Source organism: Gorilla gorilla, chromosome 3, assembly GCF_029281585.2.
Source record: "Gorilla gorilla gorilla isolate KB3781 chromosome 3, NHGRI_mGorGor1-v2.1_pri, whole genome shotgun sequence".
Taxonomy (NCBI): domain Eukaryota; kingdom Metazoa; phylum Chordata; class Mammalia; order Primates; family Hominidae; genus Gorilla; species Gorilla gorilla.
This window is the reverse complement of record NC_073227.2, coordinates 209,687,343-209,710,371: the sequence shown is the minus strand read 5'-3', so window position 1 is coordinate 209,710,371 and position 23,029 is coordinate 209,687,343. Positions and strand designations below refer to the sequence as shown.

Below are 23,029 nucleotides of genomic sequence, written 5' to 3'. Positions count from 1 at the left end.
AATTCACATCAAAACCACAATGAGATACCATCTCACACCAGTCAGAATGGCTATTATCAAAAAGTCAAAAAATAACAGATGCTGGCAAGATTGTGGAGTAACGAGAAAACATATACACTGCTGATGGGAGTATAAATTAGTTCAGACACTGAGGAAAGCACTGGGAGATTTCTCAAAGAACTGAAAACAACTACCATTTGACCCAGCAATCCCATTACTGGGTATGTACCCAAAGGAATATAAATTGTTCTACTATAAAGACACATGCATCCCTACATTCCCTGCAGCAGCGTTCATAGTAGCAAAGACTCAACCTGGGCAGCCATCAACATTGCACTGGAAAAGGAGAATGTGGTATATATACACCATGGAATACTCTAGAGCCATAAAAAAGATCAGGACTGTGTCCTTTATGGCAACATGGATGGAACTGGAGGCCATTATCCTAAGCAAACTAATACAGGAGCAGGAAAGCAAACACTGCATGTTTTCACTTATAAGTAGGAACTAAACACTGAGTACACATGGACACAGAAAAAGGAGCAATAAACACCAGGGCATCATTCAGGGCTGGAAGTGGGGAGGAAGGTGAGGATTGAAAAGCTACCTATTGGGTACTATGTTGATTACCTGAGTGACAGGTACCCCAAACCTCTGTGACATGCAACTTACCCATGTAACAAATCTGCACATGTACCCTTGAAACTAAAATAAAAGTTAAAGAAAATAAATAAATAAATAAGCAAACCATTGAAATCAGAAAAAGAAAGAGAAAATGTGGTATGGGTACAATGGATACTATTCAGCCTTAAAAAGATGAGGAACCCTGTTATTGACAACACCATGGATCAACCTGGAAGACATTACATTAAGTGAAATACGCCAGGCACATAAAGACAAATGCTGTGTGATCTCACTTATATGTGGAATAAAAACGTTGAACTTACAGAAGCAGAGAGAATGGTGGTCACCAGAGGCTGGGGAAAGGGGATACTGGGGAGATGTTTGTCAAAGAACACAAAATTCAGTTAGATAAGAGTAATATATTGAAGTCACTTACTGCACATCCCAATGACTATAGTTCATAACAATGTACTGTATACTTTAAAATTGCTTACAGAAGATTTTATGTACTCGCAGCACAAAAAAAAAGTATGTGAGGTAATGCATATATTATCTTTATTTTTAGCCACTTTACAATGTATACATATATCAAACCATCATGTTGTATACATAAATATACGCAATTTTGTCAATGTCAAAAAAAATTAAATAATTTAAAATGAAATTTAACAACTTAGAAACCTCTTAAGGAGCTACATAAGCAAATGTATTATTAAAACAATTGGAAAAAAAGAGTTTTACAAATGTGTAAAAGAGAAGAAATATAATGAGAGGAATTTTTAAAAGATTTGAACTGTGTCTGAGTTGTTTATGAAAAAATAGCTGAAGCTTACATGTCAAGGCTCTCACATTTGTTAAATTTTGTGATATATGTTTCATATTTTTCTCCACTTTTCTATTTAAAATATTTCATTTAAAAATCTTACTAACAATACAAATTTCATTCTGACCCTCAACATTATTATTTCAAAGTATTTTATGCACAGTATCCTAATTATAATCTTTGGGTTATATTAAAATATTTCTCCACATGGATAAAATAATTGGCCAATTTCAGTATCAACCTCTGAGGACTAAAGAATGTACAACGCTATTCACTTTCTTTTGTAGAAAAAAAATTTAACTTCCTATCAACAGACTTTAGACAATATGAAAGCAGCCTCTATTCCTTGTAGAAGACTTGACAGTCTATGACTGGATTGGATAAATATTACCTTAAAGCCAAATTCCTAGCAAAATTGTTGAGAAAACACCACCAAGGAAACTCTTACAGTCAGCTAAAGACTTAATAAAGTAATACAGAATGAGTTCATAAAACAAAGCACAACTGTGATTATGATTACAATAAACCTCACTGGGGAACTGGTATTATCTATCAAAGATTTTACTTTTTGCCAGAATTTTACTTTCAAAATATCCTACTACAACTGATATTCCCTTGAAAACTAAAGAAAATATTTCACTCAAGAATGAAGCTCTAAAAAGACTACTCTGACCTATTAGGATTCTGGGTCATTTCCATAAGATTTAATGATTTCACTACTTCGAGGCTGTCTGATCTCTTGTAACTGAATTTCTGTATCTCATTGGGGATTATCATACTTCACACTCAGTTATAAAAGATATGTGTAATCTTTGCGAGGTGGGGAGATTTCTTAACTAATTGACTCAATATTCCCTAAGAAGAGTTTCTTTGAGCAGTTAAAATGTGATATATTTTTTAAAGAAAAATACTCTCATAAGATCAAAATAAATTTTTCACAGCATTTACTTTCCATTTTCAATTATTTAAATATAGAAATTTAGGTTGTAGATACAGTTCCTATTAATACTCCAAACCTGTGTTATAATGCTCCTATGAAAATCCAAGTTGACCAAAGTTCTAACAGATCTTCTTTTAAATGATATATTACACCTAAAATAAAAATTTTTTGGCTCCTCTTTTCAAAAAAAGAAAAAACCTATATAAAACAAGTTAGGACAGCTACTAATCAGTATATCAGATTAACCAAATATATCAGATATACAAATATATCAGTATATCAATATAGCAGAGGTATCAATATATCGATATACCAAACCAGAAAAAATTATCTTTGTTGATGTCATTAATGGTGTTGTATTGTTCATAAAGAAGAGAATGAAGAAATCTCTGAAACACGTGATTGATTACTGTCAAAGATATAAAGTATACTCAATTACATTAAAATAAAATCATTGTATTTTGAAAACGCACCCCCTCAGTTATATGTATAACACTAAGTAACTCTTAGAAATTTTTTATGTTCCACAAATCGATGCTACATTATAGTGTGAAAATTATATCTGTGCTGCAAATCTAGCTTGCCATTAACTATGTACCTCTCATCAAGCTACTTCCCATTGTAAGCCTCGGTTTCCTCGTCTGTAAAGTGTTAGCAGTAAAGGCATGTTGGTCTTAAGTGATTGTGATGACAGAATGAGATGACGTATAGAAAGAATTTTCTGATAGTCTCTATTTTTATTCAATTCGCAGCTGACACTTGATGGAAAATCCATTAAAAAATTTAGAGGTCATGCATTTCTTTTTTGACTAAATTTTTAAAAATTTGACTAAATATGTCAATTTTAGGCTAAAGGGCAATTTTCTCAAGGATTTCAAGCAAAAATTTCCCTCAATTGCTTGACAATTTTGTTTTTTGGTTTTTTTGTTTGAGACGGAGTCTTACTCTGTTGCCCAGGCTGGAGTGCAGTGGTGCAATCTTGGCTCACTGAAACCTCTGCCTCCGGGGTTCAAGCAATTCTCCTGCCTCAGCCTCCCGAGTAGCTGGAATTACAGGCACCTGCCACTATGCCTGGCTAATTTTTGTGTATTTTTAGTAGAGACAAGGTTTCCTCATGTTGGCCAGGCTGGTCTCGAACTCCTGACCTCAAGTTATCTGCCAGCCTCAGCTCCCCAAAGTGTTGGGATTACAGGCGTAAGCCACCATGCCCAGCTGACAATGTTTTTATATTTTCTTTGAAGGCTTAATTTTGATCTGCTTTGTGGCCAATTCTAGAAATAGACTGATCCAGGAAATTCCACAATTTTAGGTCTTAAATTTTCACAACATAAGAAATTATGCTAAAGACCATTTGAAATCAATGATATGTGAGAATCTGTCAAATAAACAATTCATTTAAGCTTGTCTTTAGACTCTCTGAGGTCTGATCTTGTCATCGCAATACAAAATACATAATCTTAGATGCTGAAAAGAAAAAGAGGCTACTCGGAATTAAGATTTAAAGTAATACCACACAAATATTAGTGAGAGTTGCTATGAGAAATGTTGATTTTAACCATTTATTTTTAGTCTATAACTTGTTAAAATTATTTATTTTTCCCAGTACCTCAAATGTAAGTTCTTGCTTTTCAAAACTTTCCTCTTTAAATTCAATGGCAGTATCAAAATTTTGTTTGTAAAAATTGATTGATAGATTCCTCCTCTTCCTTCTCTTACTCCTCCTCCTTCTATCTCAACTTGTCTTCCCTAGTGTTGTAGGTTCTAGGAAAACAGTGCTAACATCAGCACCTGAAATAATCAACTCAATGCAGGGTTTCTGTTAACAGTAATTTCTCTTCTTTCCTCTTTTTAGTTCCTGATTGTCATCTTTACAATATATCCATGTGTATAAGTTGTCCCCACATTTTTAAGAAAACATATGCCAGGCACAGTAGCTCACGCCTGTAATCCCAGCACTTTGGGAGGCCGAGGTGGGCGGATCACGAGGAGAGGAAATCAAGACCGTCCTGGCTAACACGGTGAAACCCTGTCTCTACTACATATACAAAATATTAGCCAGGCGTGGTGGCAGATGCCTGTAGTCCCAGCTACTAGGGAGGCTAAGGCAAGAGAATGGCATGAAACCACGAGGCAGAGCTTGCAGTGAACCGAGATCGCACCACTGCACTCCAGCCTGGGCGACAGAGCACGACTCCAAAAAAAAAAAAGAAAAAGGAAAATATATAGTATGCTGTTATGGTCACCTCTCCCCCACCCGCTGCCACCTCCCCCTCCCCCCACCCTGCCCCCAGGCTCATACGTTGAAGTCCTCATGTGTTCGGAATTGGTGGGTTCTTGGTCTCACTCACTTCAAGAATGAAGCTGGGGACCCTCGCGGTGGCTGTTACAGTTCTTACAGATGATGCGTCCTGAGTTTGTGCCTTCCAGTGTTCGGACATATTCAAAGTTTTTTGATTCTGGGGGATTCATGGTCTCACTGGCTTCAGGTGTGAAGCTGCAGACCTTGGCGGTGTTACAGCTCTTAAGGGGGTGCTGTGCGGAGTTGTTCCTTTCTGTCTTCTGGAGTTGTTCATTTCTCGCGGTAGGTTCGTGGTCTCACTGGCCTCAAGAATGAAGCTGTAGACCTTCACGATGAGTGTTACAACTCATAAAGGCAGTGCAGACCCAAAGAGTGAGCAACAACAGTTACTGCAAAGAGCGAAAGAACAAATCCTCCATAGCTTGCAAAAGTACCCCATCAGGTTGCAGCTGCTGGCTGAGGCAGCCTGCTTTTATTCCCTTATCTGACCCCACCCACATCCTGCTGATTGGTCCATTTTACAGATACCTGATTGGTCTGTTTTACAGAAAGCTGACTGGTCCGTTTTGACAGGGTGCTGATTGGTGAATTTACAATCCCTGAGCTAGACACAGAGTGCTGATTGGTGTATTTACAATCCTCTAGCTAGACATAAAAGTTCTCCAAGTCCCCGCTAGATTAGCTAGACATGGAGCACTGATTGGTGCATTTAGAAACCTTGAGCTAGATACAGGGTGCTGATTGGTGTGTTTACAAACCTTGAGCTAGATACAGAGTGCTGATTGGTGTATTTACAATTCTTTAGCTAGACATAAAAGTTCTCCAAGTCCCCACCAGATTGGCTAGATACAGAGTGCTGATTGGTGCATCCATGAACCCGGAGCTAGATAGACACAGAGTGCTGATTGGTGCATATACAATCCTCTGGCTAGACATAAAAGTTCTCCAAGTACCCACCTGACTCAGGAGCCCAGCTGGCTTTGCCAAGTGGATCCTGTGCCAGGGCTGTGGGCGGAGCTGCCCGCCAGTCCTGTGCGGCATGCCTGCATTCCTCAGCCCTTGGGCGGTTGATGGGACCAGGTGCTGTGGAGGAGGGGGTGGCACACATCGGGGAGGCTTGGGCCACACGGGAGCCCATTGTGGGGGGGCTCAGGCATGGCGTGCTGCAGGTCCTGAGCCCTGCCCTGTGGGGAGGTGGCTGAGGCCTGGTGAGAATTCGAGCATGGGGTGGGCAGGCTGACAGTGCTGGGGACCTGGCGCCCCCTCCGCAGCTGCTGGCCGGGGTGCTAAGCCCCTCACTGCCCAGTGCTGGCAGCACCAGCCGGCCACTCCAAGTGTGGGGCCCGCTGAGCCCGCACCCACCCAGAACTCGCGCTGGCCCATGAGCGCCACGTGCAGCCCTGGTTCCTGCCAGTGCCTCTCCCTTCCACACCTCCCCAGAAGCAGAGGGAGAGGGCTCCAGCGTCAGCCAGCCCAGAAAGGGGCTCCCACAGTGCAGCGGCCGGTTGAAGGGCTCCTCAAGCGTGGCCAGAGGGGGCGACAAGGCTGAGGAGGTGCTGAGAGTGAGTGAGGGCTGCTAGCACATTGTCACCTCTCACTAACTTCCAGTGGGATGATATTTGAAGATAGGGCTTTGGGAGGTAATTATCAGTTGAGATTATGAGAGTGGGAGCCTGGTGAGATAAGATGAGTGCCCTTATAAGAAGGGACATTATAGAGCTCTCTTGCTGTCATTCTGTGAAAGCACAGAGGAAAGGCCAGGATGCAGCAAGAAGACAGCATCTGCAAGCAAGAAAGAGAGCCCTCACTAGGAACCAAAGCAGCCAGAACCTTGATCTTCGACTTCCCAGCCCCCAGAACTGGGAGAAACAAATTTCTGTTGTTTTAGACACCTAGTCAATGGTATTCTGTCATGTAAGCCCATGAAGACTAAGACATGTATCATTCACTAAAAGTAATTGTAAATTAATATTATTCCTAAATGATATCATTCCAGAAATTTTTCATTTCCTTCCTTCTTTTCTGTAACTTCTATGTTGGTAGCCCAAGGCAAATTTCTCTGCAATATCTCTGCATTATACATTTGCCTCACTACAATCTGTAATACTTTCCTCTAATTCATGCATAATTTTACCTTGTCATTTGAAAAGATATTTTCCCCACTGATTTAAATTTTTCCCATTTCTTATTATATAACTGTGATTTTTTTTTTGAGATTGGTTTTATCAACTTAAGCCCCTACCAGTGATGTATGACTCCCTATTGGTCCAAATACTTGCCAATACTTATTAGTATTACCAGGCTGACTCTTCTTGCACTCTGATTGTGGCTGGTCACATCTCCATTTTGAGTTTAATTTGCATATCTTTGATTACTGATACTGTTGTGTAGCTTTTCATGTCTTTACTGGCTTTAGAGAATATTCTTTTTTTTTTTTTTTTTTTGAGACAGAGTCTTGCTCTGTCACCCAGGCTGGAGTTCAGTGACACGATCTCGGCTCACTGCAAGCTCTGCCTCCCAGGTTCACACCATTCTCCTGCCTCAGCCTCCCGAGTAACTGGGACTACAGGCACCTGCCACCACGCCCTGCTAATTTTTTTCTTTGTATTTTTAGAAGAGACGGGGTTTCACCGTGTTAGCCAGGATGATCTCGATCTCCAGAACTCACGATCTGCCCACCTCAGCCTCCCTAAGTGCTGGGATTACAGGCATGAGCCACTGCGCCCAGCCAATATGCCTATGATTTTTAAGGTTTTATAAATAATTTCCCTCAGTTGATGACCTTGCCCTATGCTTCCCTGAGAAATGGGAGCAATCTGAATAATAGTTTCTCATCTTTATACACAAAACAACAGATATACCTACGTTTGGCATCAGATCTGCCTTTCCTTTTACTTAACGAAAGATTACTAATATCAGAAACCAGTTGCTCCACTGCTGTTTCAACCCCTTTATCTTCTATAAGACCCCATGACCATCGTTGTCACCAAGCATCCTATCATTAGTTTCTTTGCTGTATAAATTGTATTTTCCCATGATTTATTCAACAAATACGTTTTGATAACTTCCTGTTTTCCAGACATTCTTCGAAGTGCTGGGAATACAATAGAGAACACAATATAGAAAAATTCCTTCTCCATGTTAAAACTCCCATTCTTGTTGAGAGAGGCAAATAACAAGGAAAAATTACAGCAAACTTACAAACAGAATTATATGTCTTCTGTTGAGTGATAATGCACATGACAGAGAAAACTATAGCAGAGAATACGCATAGTACATGTCAGAAGTGGGAAAATTTAAATAGTGTGATCAAAGAAAGTCCTTCCCTTACCAAGTATTATTTGTGCAAAGACCTAAAAGATGAGGGGAAAGCACATACCAAGTAGAAGAAACAACAGGTACCAAGACTTGCTGTCTGGGTTTAAAAACAATTCTGATTTGACTGGAGCAAGATCAGTTAGAGAGAGGATAGTTGGCTACAGAAATGTGGTGAGGCCAGAATGAGCAGGGCCATGAAAGACAATGTAATGACTTTGACTCCTACTCTAAGTAAGATGAAACAACTTAGATGAGTTTCAGAGACGTGATGTGATTCAAATTACCTTCTAACAAAACCTTTCTGGTTGTTCCAAGTATAAACTAATATGGATAAAGGATAGAAGTAGGAAGCCTTTTCAGGGAAGTTGTCCCCATAATTCAAGTGAGATGGTGGTGCCTTTGGTTATGGTGGTACTAATTCAAAAGTAAAGATGTTGTCAGATAATTGATTTGTTGATGTATTGGATGGTAGATGAGAGAGAAAGAACAGCTGTTTAAGATTTTAGATGGAGAAACTGGAGAGTTCATCACCTGAAGTGCATAAGTCTGTGGGAGAAGGAAATTTGGGAAGGAAGTAGATGTCAAGTGCATGTCAAGTTTTGAATGCCTATAAGGCCTGCTAAAATGCAAGAGGGGATATTTGGTTGGTTCTTGGAAGTTTAAGCCTGGAGTTTGAAGGAGTGAGAGAAACAGGATAGAGGCGTAAATCCAGAGTAACTACCATGCAGATGGTTATTTAAAACTGAAATTTTGAGATCATTAAGAAATTAGTGTATACGTAGAAAAAAATAACCTAGAATCAATTGAAGAATTGGTCTCTAGAAAGAGAAAGTCATTAACTAAGTTGATTGCTGTTGTCAAGAGTCCAGCTGGGTTGGGATGATAAATGGTCATTGAATTTTGCAAACTGGAAGTCACAGATGACTGTGACCAAGCAGTTTCAGTGGGTGGCAGAAGAGAAAAATCTAAATTGAGCAGATGCCAGAAATACGTGGAGCAGAGAAATTGTAGCGGGTGGATCTTCCTGCTTCAAATGTTGCATCCTACAGTCTACTTTTTCATACAACATCCAGAGTAGCCTTTGTAAAATATAAATAAGATATTGTCAGACCGGATGGATTCATAGCCTAATTCTACCAGATGTACAAAGAGGAGCTGGTACCAATTTCTACTGAAACTATTCCTAAAAATTAAGGAGGAGGACCTTCTCCCCAACTCATACTATGAGGCCAGCAACATCTTGATACCAAAACCTGGCAGAGACACAACAGAAAAAGAAAACTTCAGGCCGATATCTTTGATGAACATTAGTGCAAAAATCGTCAACAAAATACTGGCAAACCAAATCCAGCATCACATCAAAAGGATTATCAACCATGATCAAGTAAGCTTTTTCCCCAGGATGCAAGGTTGGTTTGATGTACAAAAATCAATAAATGTGATTCATTGCATAAACAGAACTAAAGACCAAAACCACATGACTAGCTTAAAAGATGCAGAAAAGGCTTTTGATAAAATTCAACATCCCTTCTTGTTAAAAACTCTCAATAAACTAGGTATTGAAGGAACATACCACAAAATAATAACAGCAATCTGTGACAAACCCACAGCCAGTATTATACTGAATGGACAAAAGCTGGAAGAATTCCCCTTGAAAACCAACATAAGACAAGGATGCCTTCTCTCACCACTCCTGCTCATCATAGTATTGGAAGTCCCACCCAGAGCAGTCAGGCAAAAGAAAGAAATAAATCCAATCCAAATAGTAATAGAGGAACTCAAACTATCTCTGTATGCAGATGACATAATTCTACATTTAGAAAACCCCATAGTCTTTGCCCAAAAGCTCCTTCAGCTGATAAACAACTTCAGCAAAGTTGCAGGATACAAAATCAGTGTACAAAAATGACTAGCATTCTTATACACCAAAACAAGCAAACTGAGAGCCAAATTAGAAAGGCAATCCCATTCACAATTGCCACAAAAAATAAAATACCTAGAAATACAGCATCCAGGAAGGTGAAAGACCCCTACAATGAGGATTACAAAACACTGCTCAAAGAAATCACAGAAGGGCTGAGCGTGGTGGTTCACCTCTATAATCCCAGCACTTTGAGAGGTTGAAGTGGGCAGATCACGAGGTCAGGAGATTGAGATCATCCTGGCCAACGTGGTGAAACCAAGTCTCTACTAAAAATAAAAAAATTAGCTGGACATGGTGGCATGTGCCTGTACTCCCAGCTACTTGGGAGGCTGAGGCCGGAGAACCGCTTGAACCTGGGAGGTGGAGGTTGCAGCGAGCTAAGATCATGCCACTGCACTCCAATCTGTTGACAGAGCAAGACTCTGTCACAAAAAAAAAAAAGAAAAGAAAAAGAAAAAAGAATAAAGAAATCACAGAAGACACAAAAGAATAGAGAAACATCCCATACTCATGGATAGGAAGAATCAATATTATTAAAATGGCTATACTGCCGAAATAAATTTGAAGATTCAATGCTACTCCTATCAAACTATAAATGACTTTCTTCACAGAACTAGAAAAAATTATTTTAAAATGTATATGAAATGAAAAAAGAGCCCAAGTAGCCAAGGCAATTCTAAACAAAAAGAACACAGCATAAGAAATCACATTTCCCAACTTCAAACTATACTACAAGGTTACAGTGACCAACACAGCATGATACTGCTACAAAAACAGGCACATAGTCCAGTGGAACAGAGTAGAGAGGCCAGAAATAAGGCCACACACCTATTACCATGTGATCTTTAAAAAAGCTGACAAAAACGAGCAGTAGGGAAAAGACTCCCTAATAAATACATGGTGCTGGGATAACTGGCTAACCATATGAAGAAGATTGAAGCTGGACCCCTTCCTTACACAGTATACAAAAATTAACTTAAGATGGATTAAAGACTTAAATATAAAACCAAAAACTATAAAAACCCTGGAAGGCAATATCATCCTGGACTTAGGAATGGGCAAAGATTTCATGACAAAGGTACCAAAGGCAATCACAACAAAAGCAAAAATTGACAATTAAACTTAACAGCTTCTGCACAGCAAAAGAAACTATCAACAGAGTGGGCAGACAATGTACAGAATTGGAGAAAATTATTGCAACTATGCATCTGATAAAAGTCTAATATCCAGCATCTATAAGGAAATTAAACAAATTTACAAGAAAAAACAAATAACCCTGTTAAAAAGTGGGCAAAGGGCATGAACAGACACTTCTCAAAAGAAAACATACGTGTAGTCACTAGGCACATAAAAAATTCAATATTACTGATCATTAGAGAAATGCAAATCAAAACCACAATGAGAAACCATCTCACACCAGCCAGAACAGCTATTATTAAAACATCAAAAAATAACAGATGCTGGCAAAGTTGTGGAGAAAAGGGAACCCTTATACATTGTTTGTGGGAGTGTAAATCAGTTCAACCATTGTGGAAAGCAGTATGGCGATTCCTCAAAGATCTAAAAGTATAACTACTGTTCAACCTAGCAATCCCATTTCTGGATATATACCCAGAGGAATGTAAGTCATTCTACCATAAAGACATGTGCACTCAAATGTTTATTGCAGCACTTTTCACAATAGCAAAGACATGGAATCAAAAAAATGCCCATCAAAGATAGACTAGATAAAGAAAATGTGATACATATACACCATGGAATATTATGCAACCATAAAAAAGAGCGAGATCACGTCTTTTGTGAGAACGGATGGAGCTGGAGGCTATCATCCTTAGCAAACTAACACAAGAACAGGAAACAAAATACTGCATGTTCTCACTTATAAGTGAGAGCTAAGTGATAAGAACTTATGAACACAAAGAAGGAAACAACAGACACTGGGGTCTACTTGAGGGGGGAGGGTGGGAGGAGGGAGAAGAGCAGAAAAGATAGCTATTGGGTACTGGGCTTAATACCTGGGTGATGTAATAATACGTACAACAAACCCCCATGACACATGTTTATCTATGTAACAAACCTTCGTATGTACCCCAAACCTAAAATAAAAAAATTTTTAAATACAAAATAAAAAGCATAAAAAGAGATATTGTCATTTCTTTGAACATAACTTTCAAATGATTTTCCACTGCATTCAAAATAAAGGCCGAACTTTCACCATGACTTGAAAGGTCTGGTATGGGCATTCCCCCGCCACCCACCTAGTATCATCTCACACCATGCTATCCTAGCTTTCTCCCTTGCAGTTACACTGAGTTTTTTTTTTTTCTTTCCTCAATGTGCTCACCATTTTTCTGCTCCTTGGACTGTCCACTATTCTTTCTACTTCCTCCAAGCCATGTACACAGAAGACCATCATTTAGTTCCAGCTCAAATAGTATCATTGTTCTACTGTTTATTGTCAGACCACTTAGCTAATTTATAAATTCCATGAGCAAGGGGCTCTCTTTTGTTTTTCACTGTATTCCCAGTACTGAAAGTGCAGGCATGAAATAATTATTTGTGGATATATGGAAAACAAATGAATAGATGGGTCTCTTGTGAGATACACTGGCAGGATAACTACTGTCATCAATGAACAAAGAGTACATTTTAATTAAAATGACATTGTTGAGTTATAGATTTCATTATATAAGCAATGATTGTGAGCATTAACCAGCATATCCAAATGAGTTATTAAATTTTTCAAAATATGCAGCAACATGGATGGAACTGGAGGCCATTCTCTTCAGTGAAACAACTCAAAAACAGACAGTCAAATGCTGCATATTCTCACTTATAAACAGGAGGTAAACAATGCATGCACATGGATATAGAGACTGGAATAATAGACATTGGACACACAAAAGATGGGAGGGAGGGAGGAGGGCAAAGGTTGAGAAATTACCTATTGGGTACAATGTTAATAATTTGGGTGATGGGCACACTAAAAGCCCAGACTTCACTGCTAAGCAATACGTGTATGTAAGGAACCTGCACGTGTACCCCCTAAATACATTTAAATAAAATCTGCAAAATAATAAACTATATTTATTTACATTAATCTTTAATGCTAGTTGGTTTCATTCCCAACACTAGTTTTCCCATCATATATTTCAAATTTGGAGTTGTTATTAACTAGAAAAACTGTGGCAAAGATTTAGGTAGTGTAAACAAGATAGGAAAATCTAGAAACCAAAATATACTAGAATTCTTAATGAATATTTATAAAAGGAAAAAACAGTGAGGAACCAACTTAATTCATTTATTTTATTGCTGTATAATATTTTGTTATATGAATATATCACTGTTTATCCAGTACACATTTAATGATATTTGATTTATTTATGATTTTGAACTATTATAAATAATGCTGCAACTAACTTTCTTATACATGTCTTTGATGCATATCTGTATGCATTTCTGTTACATATACACATGGGAGAAAAGCCTTTGGATTAAAGCCTTTATGTTTGTTTTGGTACATATGTTTAGTTTTGGTATACATGTTTAGTTTTGGTACACACTGACAGTTTTCCCATGTGTCACACTGATTTTATCAACTTAAGCCACTACCAGTGATGGATGACTCCCTATTGGTCCAAATACTTGCCAATACTTGTTAGTATTACGAGGCTGATTCTTCTTGCGTTTTGATTGTGGCTGGTCATGTCTCCATTTTGAATTTAATTTGCATATCCTTGATTACTGATATTGTTGTGTAGCTTTTCATGTTTTTACTGGCTTTAGATAATATTCTTTTTTTTAATTTTTTCTGAGACAGAGTCTCGCTCTGTCACCAAGGCTGGAGTGCAGTGGTGCAAGCTCGGCTCACTGCAAGGTCTGCCTCCTGGGTTCATGGGACTCTTCTGCGTCAGCCCCCCAAGTAGCTGGGACTGCAGACATGTGCCACCACTCCCAGCTAATTTTTGTATTTTTTTTTTTTTTTTTTAGTAGAGATGGGGTTTCACCATATTGGCCAGGCTGGTCTCGAACTCCTGACTTCGTGATCCACCCGCCTCAGCCTCCCAAAGTACTGGGGAGAATATTCTTTTGTGAAGCACCCATTTAAGTCTTGTTGTCATTCTTCTAACGGATTATCTCCTTTTGAAGTCAATGCATGAGTTCTTTATAGATGGCGCATATGAGTTCTTTGTTAGAAATATGGACTACAAGCATCCTTCCCACTCTGTGGATTGCTTTCCATCCTCTTAAGGTATCTTATGGTAAAAAGATGTTCGTAGCTTTAACAAAAATCAATGTTTTAATCTTTTGTGTTTGCACATTTAGTGAGATGTTTATACAATTTTGCTATCTCAAGGTCATCCAATTATTATTCTATGTTATCTTCTAGAAGTTTTATTATTTTAACTTTAAAATAGGTCCAGATGGTCTACAATCCATCTGGAACTGATATCTGTGTACGGTATGAAGTAAGAGTTGACATTCGTTTTCTCCCTATCGGAATATCCAGTGATCCATTGCTACTGTTTTGAAAGATTATTTGTCCTCTCTGCATTATACTGGTCTGGTCCCTTTTCATCAATCACATCACCATGTATATGTGGGGTCTTTTTCTCTAGAGTTTCTACATAAGCATTGACTTCAGCGTCTCTTCCACCCGTTGTACTCCTCTCTCATGCTCTGTCTTCTATTTGCCTGGTGTGATTACGCTGTGGCCGCTGTGAAACTCCCTCCTGCCACTTTCAAATATTCCTGCCCACACAGAACTTAAGAGACCCATTCTTTGGGAGCATACTTAAAATTGCTAGTCCAGTTACACAATAGTTTACTCAAGACAACGTGCTAATAAATAGCCAAATTTCATCAAAGAAGCCATTTTATGTATTTTGAATTAAAAATGTTTAATATACAGTAATAGGAATGTACACAACTGTTGGATATGCAGCTCATTCTTTTTACTGTTTTATAATATTTCATTGCATGAGTATGTCACCGTTTATCCATTATACACTTAATGATTTTGATTATTATTTTGAACTATTATAAATAACTCTGTAACTAACATTTTTGTACTTGTCTTTGAGGCATATCTGTATGCATTTCTGTTGAATATATACATGGGAGAAAAGCTTGCAAAGGCTGGAAAAGGGAAAACATACAAAGACTGTTTTAGAAAATTCCAAATTGCTAGGACTACAGCATGAAATGGGTAATTCCATGAGGCTGCTTGATGGTCATAGACAAAACCCCGTATCTGCCATAGGATGTCAGGCATGGACAGACAGGTACTGGTGACCTCTTTTGTCTTCATATCCTTATCCTAACTCACATTGCTGTATTCCACTGGAACCACTGTTGGCTCAGCACTGTTGAGAAACTTTGCTCCAAAGCTTCACTGTTGGATAGCAAAGGAGAGCTTAGAGGGTGGAGGTGTAACTAAGCCTCAGCAAGTGTATCCCACATAGTGGGTAAAACAAACTTAGGTAATGCCTCTTAAATACTATTTTCATTTTGAAAGCATTATTTATTATTTTAGCCCATGGAGATTTTGTAATGTAGATATGTAAGCTGAAATGAATTTGTTATTATATGGTTTTTTTAGTGATTCAAATTGATCATTAACTATGTTTTAATGTCCCAATGAATACATCTATAGGACTTGATGTTACTAGGCACTTCATTTTTATTTTTTGTTTCAAAATTTTGATGGGCAAGCCTAACTGCAATTTAAATTTAGAATAATGGAAAATAATATTCAAAATGTTAAATGCCATCTTTTCTGAGACATATTCATTAGCAAAATGGATTCGACTTGAAAACACAAAATTGTATTCTAAGAAGAACTTCAGATTTAGTGATTACTGGGGTGCAATTAAAGACATGGCATGTATGGATGAACCTATAAAGTTGTGTTAGTTGAGGAGACGAACACATTAATGGCAAACATTATTAGGGGCTCCAAATCATGGCATACACCATCTAATTAGTGGATATCCGCAAGCTCAGCAGTTGGCCACAGTGTCCAGGTGAGTGATTCAGGTCCTGGAGGTTTGTCAGCAGGTACGACAGGTATTTTTGTCATATTGCAGAAGACTGGGGTTCAGGAGAGGAAGTGACATGCCCCCAAGGCAGGCACAGTAGGCACAATGAGAGATATACTCCATGGCATGACAAACAGGACAAGAGTGCGGGGTTGCTAAATTCAAAAAAGAAACCTGAAATTTGTGAAAATTAGAGCACAGAATCTTATTTCTGAGGAAATTAGTCATCAGAAAACTAAGGGGGAGGGTGGTTGTGTAAATTTGTGACCAGGTTGCTGAGAAACCACCAAAGTCAGAACAAGCAATAGGAAAGTCACCTGTGTTTGTGCCTGAATAACTGAGCTCCTCAAGTCAGCCTCTCCTGGAGGCTGAGCTCTTCTCAAAATTAGCTGGGAGGTACACAAAGCTCTTGCTAAAAGGGCAATGATGGTGGGAGGGTGAGAGGCAATTACTATCTGTAGAATGTGGGATACACACAAACGAGCTTGTTATACATAATTCATACATTGGAAGACAAGTAAGATATTCATTGTATAATGACAAAAGGCATGAATGTGGGGACCAGATAGACCTGAATTCACAACTGGCTTGCCTTAACCAAGTTATTCAACCTTTCTGAGCATCAGGATTATAATGTTACTTCACAGAATTTTTCTAAATATAGAAAAAGCATTATATATGTAAAATGTTTGCCATAGTGCCTGGCACATAGATGACACAATAATTGTTAGCTATTACCAGTAATAACCTAACAATTTTACTAAAATATCTATTGAATAATTGAAACTATCAGTCAGGATAAAAGTTCAGCTGTTACTATCTGTTATATTTCCTTCAAGCAGAGAAGTATTAATTAAAGGATATTCAAATGTTTTAGTTAGGGCAAGCAATGCTAGCTGCTGCTACAACAGACAATCCTCCCAAATCTAAAAGCAATAACCAGTTAGTTTTTGCTCACATTGATTTAATAGGGCCAAGTGACTACCCTATACCTGTAGCTATGCCATCTGGAGTATGTGGCCTCTAAGCTTCCCCAAGAGGGGGCAAGAGCACCATGCCCAGTGCTCTGAAGTTCCAGGCCTGAGTCTGGTCTATATCAATTCCACCTAAATTTTGCTAGAATTTGCCCACTACCCAACTACAATAGAGGCTGGCAAATCTTGTCTTCTGTGTCTAGGATGAGAGAATGGTATATTTTAAAGATACATTGTCTCTGCCATAGAATTGTGTGAGGGCCAGAGAATGATAGTCACACTTAGGCAATCTCTCATGGAGCGCTTCCACAATGCCAGTACAGCTGTGGCTACCGAGAACCTTTATTCCCATGTGCCGTCATTCCTCTATAGTCTCCTATAATCTGGAACGATTCTTCGGCCTTACTGTGTGCTTCACGACAATGTCATTTTGAAGAGTACAGACCAGGTATTTTGTAGAATGTCTCTCAATTTGGGTTTGTCTGATATCTCTTCACAATATATGACCCAGAATTTAGACGATGCCTTATTTTCTCAGAATTATTCACTATGATATTATGTTCTTATCAGTGCATCTTATCAAGAGACACTAAGTATTGATTTGTCTCCTTACTCGTGATGTTAACTTAGATCACTTCATGAAGATGGTGGACCCCTGCCAGGGGTCACTAACTGCAAAGTCACCAGTTAGTTCTTTCTTATTAGTAAGCATATTATGAGGAGACACTCTGAGATGATGTAAATATCCTGTTAGTCCTCAAACTTTCACCAGCTAAGTCATCTTTTGACGATTTTTCAGCATCTTTTGATGATTTTTGCTGGAATCAGTTTGCATTATGATGACTGGCAAGTGGTAATGTTATAAAAATATCAATCCAAAATATGAAACACTTCAAAAATGTGTATGTCAGTCTTGTGCATGTTAATCTTGTTAAACACTGGAACAATGTTTCTGTGTCTTTCCAGTTTTAGGACGAAAGCCAACAAAGCACATTCATTAGGATATATACTTTTAAAAGAGAGGGGGTGGAATTCATAATTTCACAATACTCATACAACTCTTTGTTTTGCTATATGTTCTTCCAGTCTTTATGTACATAAATGCGTAACTTAAACTATGAATAAAAATATATACAATTTTAATTTAAGGCTATGTTACATTTTAATACTATTTTCAGTATCATTTCTCTATAATATTCTTAAGGTCTAGTAGCACTCTGTCCTCACTCTGTATTTCAGCAAACTGGTCTTTTAGATTCTTCAAAGATCATACTCTCCTGCTCCTCTGTCTCACGGGATGGTCCTTGATCATGAAATGAACCTTACACCTAATCGTTTAGTCTATATTTCAGTGCAAGTGGTACTTCTTTAATGAAGCTTAGGCTAAGTGATGTTCTTTTGTTGTCTTTCTGTACATCAAGTAATTATCAGAGTTCGTAAGTATGTATTTCCTTGACTGATCAAAGAAGGTATCTGTCTCTCTGACTAGCCTGTAGGTTCCCTGAGGCCAAGAACCCTGGTTCCCAGGTCAATGACCAGCACCCACCTAGATCCCGGTGAATACATATGGGATGACTGGGTGCCTTGTTGCTGAGCACTTTGATTATTGCTATTTTGTATCATATGAACTGATAGACATACGTGTGCACGTAACTCTTTTCAGTAATAACAAAATTAAAAACTGTAATTGAATTTACTTTAATGGGCCAGAAGTACATTATTGAAATTTTTTTGGGTTCCATTCTGAGTTTGTGATTCACTTTAACAGTCACCCATGATGGGGTCCTCAGTAGCACTGATTTTGATAAACCTCATTTGTATCTCGGATGCAAGCCCTTCTGATAGGCTGATAGACATAAACTCTCCTTTCATGTAGCTAATTGAAGATGCTCCCTTCCTAATTTCTTTCTAATCTTAATTGCCTTTTTCTTTTTTAATCAGAAATAACACTCGGTCATCCGCTTCTTACCAAACTCTCCTTTCACTCCAGCTTCTACAACCCTGTTATTTTACATACTTTCCCATTGAAAGGGACCTCAAGATATCTGCTTGGAAAATCTCTATTCAGTTAAATATCTTCACGGCTATTTACATTTTACAGATGAGGCCATTGTCACCCAGAAAAGCAACCTTGGGAAATCTAACAAGAACACTTCCTTCTTATGCTTTATTTCTCTGTGGAGTCCCCATAACTTAACTTTAAAAATTATTTCTCATTGAAATTGGCTTTCAGTGTTTAATGGATAGTACTTTTACTTCACATGTATTTTTTTTTCTTCGCAAATCTTTGCAGTAAATATAGTTTCTCTCAAGGGCTCCTCTTAAAACTACATATCATAAGCTAGCATTCTTTTTTTTTTTTTTTTTTTTTTTGAGACGGAGTCTCGCTCTGTCGCCCAGGCTGGAGTGCAGTGGCGCGATCTCGGCTCACTGCAAGCTCCGCCTCCCGGGTTCACGCCATTCTCCTGCCTCAGCCTCCCGAGTAGCTGGGACTACAGGCGCCCGCCACCACGCCCGGCTAATTTTTAGTATTTTTAGTAGAGACGGGGTTTCACTGTGTTAGTCAGGATGGTCACGATCTCCTGACCTCGTGATCCACCCGCCTCGGCCTCCCAAAGTGCTGGGATTACAGGCGTGAGCCACCGCGCCCGGCCAAGCTAGCATTCTTAAAGCCAGAAGCTTTAAAGGTCAAAGCCCCTAGGTTTTACATTTACATCTGAGCCTCATAACTGAGGATTTTTCTACAACAGTCTTCTCTGTTATTGTTTTTTCCACTCCACTTCACTTGTAATAAAGTGTACATATGTAAGCAGCTACATATTAGCTTCTCCTAGGACGACTCATGCATAAACAATAAAGAGTATATTCTTTCAAGCCTTACACAGACTTTTTTTTTTCCAATGCTGTTTACAGTAATCAAAATATAGGCTTCAATTTTTAGGATGACCACAACCTATGTCTTTGACTTATTATGGCCATAGCAACTATGCTAGATGAAGGAACGATACTTTGAAGAGAAGCCATCTTCTACCCAGCTCTGTGTGGCTAAGGGGAAGAAATACAAATGTGAGTTTTTCTTACTTGGTGAACCAAAATTTACTTAAATTATAATTAAGTGATTTGAATATCTTTAAAATCTTTTTCCAAACATTCTACCATCTCTAGAATATGGCTCCTGAAAGCCTGGAGTACTATGTTCACTGATAATGAAAACATTCTATGAAGATTTTATGTTAATTTGATTGTGTTATTTAGTCCCATTGATTAGGGTTTCTTCAATTTATGTTTTTTTCAAATCAGTATCACTGACAAGTGAAATCTGATTTCAACGACACCCAACCACATGCCCTACATCATTTTTATTATATCAGTGAGCTATCATGAATGTATAACTGATCTTAAGTTGTACGATTGCCCAAGCTAGCAATATTTACAGGATTGCTTTATATGATTAAATTTGAATTTTATATCTGTTTCAAGCTGAGAAGACAGTTTAATATTTATTTTCACAATTACTTATTTATTTTTAAATTATTTTAAATATTCTAGTGTGGGCTAAGGACTGGTTCCAAATGTGAAAATAAATGAATCTCAACACAACTGATTCAACATTGTCTCTGAGTAGTCCACAAGTACTGAGTGTCTACTGCATGTTCATGTAAAGTGAATTCTACAAGAAAGTTGTATAAGTCCTTCTTATTTGGATTTTTTTTTTGTAAGAGGCAAGGAAGATCTTTCTGTATCAACAAGACTGGTCTCAAACTCCTGGGCTCAAGTGATCCTCTGACCTCGGCTTCTCAAGTAGCTGAGACTACAGGAGCGCACCACCATGCCTGGCTTAAAGGCAAAACTATCTAGGTTTTATTTTAAAGTTTATTTAAGTTTAGGTCTCTTAAAACTTTTAAGTGAAAAATTTTGGGTAACAGAAAAAGAATAGTTCCAATGAAGGCATTCAGTAACAACAGAAATCACTTCACTAATTAGAAATTCTATGCCATTTGAAGATTTTAAGTTTTAAATATTTATTTCATATTTATTAATGCCATAAAAATGATTTCATGAAGCATAAAGCTGGCAATTACTTAAGCAGTATAGTTTTCTTTAGGATTTGAATGCTTTTATAAACCAAACAAATGCAAAATAAAACCTAAAACAGCAATTAATATTACTTCAATAATGACAACATTCATTGCTATGTATCACAAATAATTATATATATAATATATATCACAAATATTACAAATAATTACAATGAATAAGCCCCTGGGTGTCATAAAAACCAACTTCAGACTCCATATGTGAAAGTCCAACTTTTTGGTGTGTGATTGTTTTTGTTTGTTTGGTTGGTTTTTTACCAAGTCTTTGCATTTTATTTTTGTAGTTTAAGGAATAAGACAGTTGTATCATTCAATTTCTTTATTTGTTTTCAGGGGAATATTAGTTTATGTTTAGGGGAAATTCATTGAATATATGTAGTATAAGAATTTCTCTTTTATAGCATAAACATTAAGCATAACTATGCATGTTTTAACTTCTAATTTTTATCTTTTTTTCATATTTAAAGAAGACTTCCTAAGACATGAAAGCCTAAAACCACTTTTATTGGAAGATTTTAGAAGCTTTTCAGGAATACCGTTGTGGTGGTGCAATCCTGTAGCCTCTGGCTATTTGGGAGGCTGAGGTAGGAGGCTCTCTTGAGCCCTGGAGTTTGAGTTCCACTTGAAGAAGAAAGAAAAGGAAGGAAGGAAGGAAGGAAAGAAGGAAGGAAGGAAGGAAGGAAAGAAGGAAGGAAGGGAGGGAGGGAGGGAGGGAGGGAGGGAGGGGAAGAGAGAGAGAGAGGTGACAACGTGCTAGCAGCCCTCGCTCACTCTCCGCACCTCCTCGGCCTCGATGTCCACTCCAGCCATGCTTGAGGAGCCCTTCAGCCTGCCACTGCACTGTGGGGGCCCCTCTCTGGGGCTGGCCGAGGCTGGAGCCAAGCCGGCTCCCTCTGCTCACGGGGAGGTGTGGAGGGAGAGGCACGGGTGGGAGGCACTCCCGGGCCTGCGCAGGTTGCGGGTGGGCAAGGGCTCAGCAGGCCCCGCGCTCGTCGTGGCCAGCCATTGCCTGCTGGGCTTGATCGGGGGGTGAGCTCCCTCTGGGCTGCCAGAGTGCCCAGGCTAGGTACCACAAAGTCCCACAGCAAGTGCCATTGAGAGGTGAAGCCAGCTGGGCTTCTGGGTTGGGTGGGGACTTGGAGAACTTTTCTGTCTAGCTAAAGGATTGTAAATGCACCAATAAGCACTCTGTGTCTAGCTAGAGGTTTGTAAATGCACCAATCTGCACTTTGTGTCTAGCTCAAGGTTTGTAAGTGCACCAATCGGCACTCTGTGTCTAACTCCAGGTTTGTAAGAGCACCAATCAGTGCTCTGTGTCTAGCTAATCTAGTGGGGACTTGGAGAACTTTTGTGTCCAGCTAAAGGATTGTAAATGCACCAATCAGTACTCTGTGTCTAGCTAGAGGTTTGTAAATGCACCAATAAGCACTCTGTGTCTAGCTCCAGGTTTGTGAAAGCACCAATCAGTGCTCTGTGTCTAGCTAATCTAGTGGGGACTTGAACTGTTGTGTCTAGCTAAAGGATTGTAAATACACCAATCAGCACTCTGTGTCTAGCTCAAGGTTCATAAACGCACCAATTAGCACCCTGTCAAAACGGACCAATCAGGTCTCTGTAAAATGGGCCAGTCAGCTCTCTGTAAAATGGGCCAATCAGCTCTCTCTAAAATGGACCAATCAGCAGGATGTGAGTGGGGTCAGATAAGGGAATAAAAGCAGGCCACCCGAGCCAGCAGCAACAGCAGCCTTCCCTGGTTCCCTTCCACAGTGTGGAAGGTTTGTTCTTTTGCTCTTGGCACTAAATGTTGTTGGTGCTTATTCTTTGGGTTTGCGCAGCTGTAACACTCACCATGAAGGTCTGCAGCTTCATTCCTGAAGTCAGCGAGCCCGTGAACCCACCGGGAGGGATGAACAACTCCAGACGCGCCACCTTTAAGAGCTGTAATGCTCACTGTGAAGGTCTGTCGCTTCACTCCTGAGGCCAGCAAGA

At 38.9% G+C, this 23,029-nt stretch overlaps 1 protein-coding gene across 1 annotated transcript in view; it reads right to left on the bottom strand.

Moving 5' to 3' along the window:
• The window catches only part of LOC129532890 (uncharacterized), a 39,028-nt gene extending 33,204 nt beyond the window's left edge, over positions 1-5,824 (bottom strand). Inside the window, exon 1 of the mRNA XM_063705713.1 lies at positions 5,649-5,824. Coding sequence (XP_063561783.1) covers positions 5,649-5,824 — 176 coding nt within the window. The remainder of the gene's footprint in view (positions 1-5,648) is intronic.
• Between the last annotated feature and the right edge of the window lie 17,205 nt (positions 5,825-23,029).